This window comes from Pyxicephalus adspersus, chromosome 2 (genome assembly GCF_032062135.1).
Source record: "Pyxicephalus adspersus chromosome 2, UCB_Pads_2.0, whole genome shotgun sequence".
NCBI lineage: Eukaryota > Metazoa > Chordata > Amphibia > Anura > Pyxicephalidae > Pyxicephalus > Pyxicephalus adspersus.
Window position 1 is genome coordinate 78,143,076 of NC_092859.1, and position 4,391 is coordinate 78,147,466.

General features: G+C 37.7%; 1 protein-coding gene across 1 annotated transcript in view; it reads right to left on the minus strand.

Annotated features, from left to right (window-relative positions):
* Positions 1–4,391, minus strand: part of ALDH1L2 (aldehyde dehydrogenase 1 family member L2) — a gene marked incomplete in the record, with an annotated part of 30,615 nt that overhangs the window by 11,941 nt on the left and 14,283 nt on the right. The window contains 3 exon segments of the mRNA XM_072401169.1: positions 1,555–1,699; positions 2,793–2,884; positions 3,056–3,181. Coding sequence (XP_072257270.1) covers positions 1,555–1,699; positions 2,793–2,884; positions 3,056–3,181 — 363 coding nt within the window.

The following is a 4,391-nucleotide window of genomic DNA, read 5'->3' on the forward strand; positions in this document are numbered from 1 at the left end:
TTAGCAAAAAAATTATTACCCTTAGCACATTTTCCTTATGGAGACTACAAGTGGCTGTGTTGATGGACCTTGTGCAGACAAGGTCTGCCATTGAAACCATTACAAAGCCCACCCTGAGCAATGACATGCAGCCACTGTTGCAGTGTTTGTGCTGAAAGAAGCTGAAGAAGACCTGCAGGAGTTAGATGTAAAAACAGACTAGCAAAATGTGCCTGTTCCAGGGGGTAATATTGAAAGTAATGTTTTGAACTGCTTTAGTGGGTAGGCCGAGGAGTAAAGTCTAAGTGGGAAAGAAGAGGGGATTTGTTGAGAAGTGAGAAGATAATGTCAGTAGAGGAGGTTTCAGGTTTGTGCGCCATCTTTTCCCTTTTCACTGATTTAGCATGGCAATGAGGTCAGGCAGGCTTTTTCTGGTTCAGCTAAAGTTTAATTTCTTTAAAAGTTGAACATTGGACACGGTTTACAGCTGGCATGTTCAAATGTGAACTGTCTTAACTGATGAAGGATTTGTAATTCTGTGCAACTGATCTTGTGACCAAAGCACTGAGTGCATACAGTATAACTATGCCCTTGCCCACCATGGTAGTAAAGGTACACCCCTGCCTTTATAGTGGCCAGTGAATGAGAAGTAACACCTATGAGATTAACTCTCTGCTCACACTGTTCTATTTTTCACTGTTTCTATTTTATGTTCACTGTCAAACCAAGGGATTCTAGATCAGTTTCTCTCTCTCTGTCTGAATTCTGCTTAGCAAATAACTAAAACCAAATACAAAAAAAAGTTGGCTACTTTCACTAGTTGCATTTAGAACTTAAATGTTTTAAATATTACATAACTGCTTGTATTCATGTATTATATGTCCTTGGAGTTCAGTTTTAGGAGTAATCTTCCCATCTTTGGATAGTCTCTGAAAAAGTACAGTTAGCTGTCAGACTGCCAAACAGCTATGGTTATTTACTGTTCTACTTAAGCCAAGAGCATGATGCAATTAGAAGTATGCAGGCTAAACTATCAGATTTCCCCCTACTTTCTACTGTGCCTCCGCAAAAGTTACTCTACAAGTTTCCAAGTCACTACTAAACACAAACTGCATCTTACAAAACATTATGTAATGTACCTTGCACAATGTTGTTTGTTGTTCAGCAAAAGTTCAGGCATGAATACATTAGCAGAAAACAAACCTTACAAATATAGAACTACAGTCCTAGAAAAGAGGTCTAGTTCTTCAGATTATGCAACAGCATCAACAGGCATTTGTTTGTGTAACCACTGCTTTTCTCACCATACACGTCTATAAGAATACCTAAGCAGTTTGAAGTAGCTGAATCTGGTCAGTAAAGCCTGAATGATTTCAGAAACTTCTCAAACTGATGTGAAAAGAACCCTTTATAACACAATCAAAATCCTTTAACAAAGGCCTATTGCATGTAGATTGGGGAACACTGATTGAAAGAACCAAAGAAATGGCTCCAAGAAAATAGTTTTACTTGTGGGCAGTAGTCATCATAATTATGTTTTTTTTGTATTTCTGTTAATTGATTTTTACCACTTACATAATCTATAACTAATTCTTCTTTATCTTCTCCTCTGAATTTTCTCACAACCATCTGTATAAAGTCCTGAAATGTGGTGGCCATATAGACATCTTCATTGTGTAGTTCTATGCCATTACATTTCTGTTTGATCTCCTCAACCAACCTGTGAAAATACATGACATAGCATGGAACAAATATCAAGACACATAAAAAGTAATCTCATCCTCCCTTCTTTAAACACCATCTCGCTCTAACCAGCTATGCCACTGAAATAACTCTTCCCTTCCAAGAAGACATACAATACTTACCCCTCCTGCTGCCTGTGCTGGTAGACTCTGCAATACTAAAAATATTACAGAAGTGTCAATTTCAAGATCCTCTGATATGCCATGTAGTTTCTCTAGTCAACCTCCCATCACAACCAGATGCAGTATTGACGTGGTGCTGGATAACTGAACCACTGGGTGAAGCAGAGTCCAAAAATGCAACACTCACTAAAAGCATTTTATTCTAGAGAATCTTAGTGGTGATACAATTTCAGTACTACAGATATTGGAGGCACTGTCACAAGGAGAGGTCAGTATTCCATGTCTTCCTTGCAGAGAATAGTTTATTTTAAAGACATATTTTAGCAACAGGACAGCTTAAAAGTTAAAAACTTTACCTTGCTACAGACTTATCCTAATATGATTGCTAAGCTCCCCCACCAGTACTTCCATTGTCCCATAACTGGCCACTAAGGAAGCTCCAATGGACACTCCAATGAAAAGTAGATGGCAGGGGTTAGTCAGGAAGTCATGCCCAATAAAAGTGGCACATTCATTGTTACGAGTACTAACAGTGAGGAATTTTGTGGTGCTTGCTCTTATGCAGCACTTTTGCTTCAAACGTGATCTCATTTATATTGTATGTATATTTATTACACACGTTATATCTGTTGCAGTGTAATACTGTACTGGTTCCTGATTATTCAACATAGACATCATGAATTTGAAGATTTTGGTGACAAATATCAGTGATTAAATACAAAATTAAGAATAATGATATGCATATTTCTTTTCCAGTCCAGTCCCATGTCTTGCAAAAAAAAAAAATGGAGCTACTGGAAGGTGTGACTATGTGTGAGCTTCAAGTTTACTTTGTGGCACAAAATCATAATTTTGGAAATATTGCTGTTGCTTTAATAAATATAAACCCGGTGCTATTTAAATATTAGTGAAAAATACTCTCCATTTGATATTTTAAATACTACTGACCTGACAACGTCCATTGATGCAGCTCCAGATTTAAAAAAATCAGTTGTGTCTTCAACTGCAGCAACATTAGTTAGGATTCCCTTCCAAATGTCCTAGATGTATATAATAAAATTACAACTGTAAATATTGGCTGCACTTCAAGTATGTGTCATCAATCAGACATCTGTACTGTTTTCCTGTTGTATTTCATAGAAATTTTAGAATTTGTCCTTTGGGGAGTTCATATGAAGGAGAATATAGGTTGGCTTCATAGTAGGACTTACCCTGATATTAGATTCTATATTTTTTTCTTCATCAGTTAGTTCCAAAGTAGTACTTTCACCTCTTGAAAAGTAATTTGAGGCAGGGATCATTTTTCCATCTTCAAACTGAAGATTTTTGACAATTAACTGTAAAAGAAAATGTATCTACTGTAATAAAGTCAATGGGGCTTTAAAAAACATTTGCTGTAGATTCCGTGGGGAGGCATTTGCGTTGTTTATAAAGGACTGGCTGTCATATTCATTGACCCTGATTTATTAAAGCTCTCCAAGGCTGGAGAGAAAACACTTTCATCAGTGAAGCTGGGTGATCCAGCAAACCTGAAATGAACTTCCTAAACTAATTTGCTAGCAACTATTTGAATCCTAAACCAGATCCATTCCAGGTTTGCTGGATCACCCAGATTCACTGATAAAAGTGTATTCTCTCCAGCCTTGGAAAGATTTAATAAATCAGGGCAATTGCATCAAATAACATTTGTTTATCAGTGTAAACAGATACGAGTACTGTGTTATTCTGCAATGCAATAAAGCAAACAACTACCACTGTGGCCAAGGAACTGTCTGCAATCATGTCCCTACAACTTTTCTCAGCTTTAGCCATAGTAACTGTAGAATAACAAAAAGTGTAAAGCTGTGTACACACTTCCAATTTTTATCGTTGGTAAACGAACGCCGAACAATCCTGCACGATATATACGAACGATCATATGGTACCGATCCTGTACATACAGATAACGACACGATCGTTCAAAGATATTGTACACAGGATAGATGCGATCGTTTGAACGATACAGGAAGTCACGTGCACCACAGGAAGTGAGCGAACATTCGTTCACCGCACATGCTCAGACCATGGACGATCACTGAACGACTATCCTCGTTCGTCGGCGTCATTGGTTACTTTTTTTACGAACAATCTTTGGCCAATCGGTCATTCGTCGTTCGTTCAGTCGTTCATTTCCAACGATAAAAATTGGAAGTGTGTACGCAGCTTAACAGCATGCATGATATGCAATGAAATCCCACTGGCATGGTTTTATTCAGGCTTTACTGGCTTGCACAGTGAGAATCACGTGGCTTGTGAATAGGCGCTAAAATACGTCCAGTTATTTGTTGCTGTACAAGCCTGGGAAACCTGAATAAAAGCCTTCTAACATGTGTATTGCATTATGCTGTCTCATGTGTTCTTTTTGTGTACTACTCACTATGTTTAAATGTCACATGCAGTTTACATGTTATCTAAACACCTTTACCAGGCTAAGGTGGTGAATTATTGCTTTTTTAATGAAAATATAATGGTTCTCTTTGGGGTCCTGCTGTCAGTTAGGACAGATGT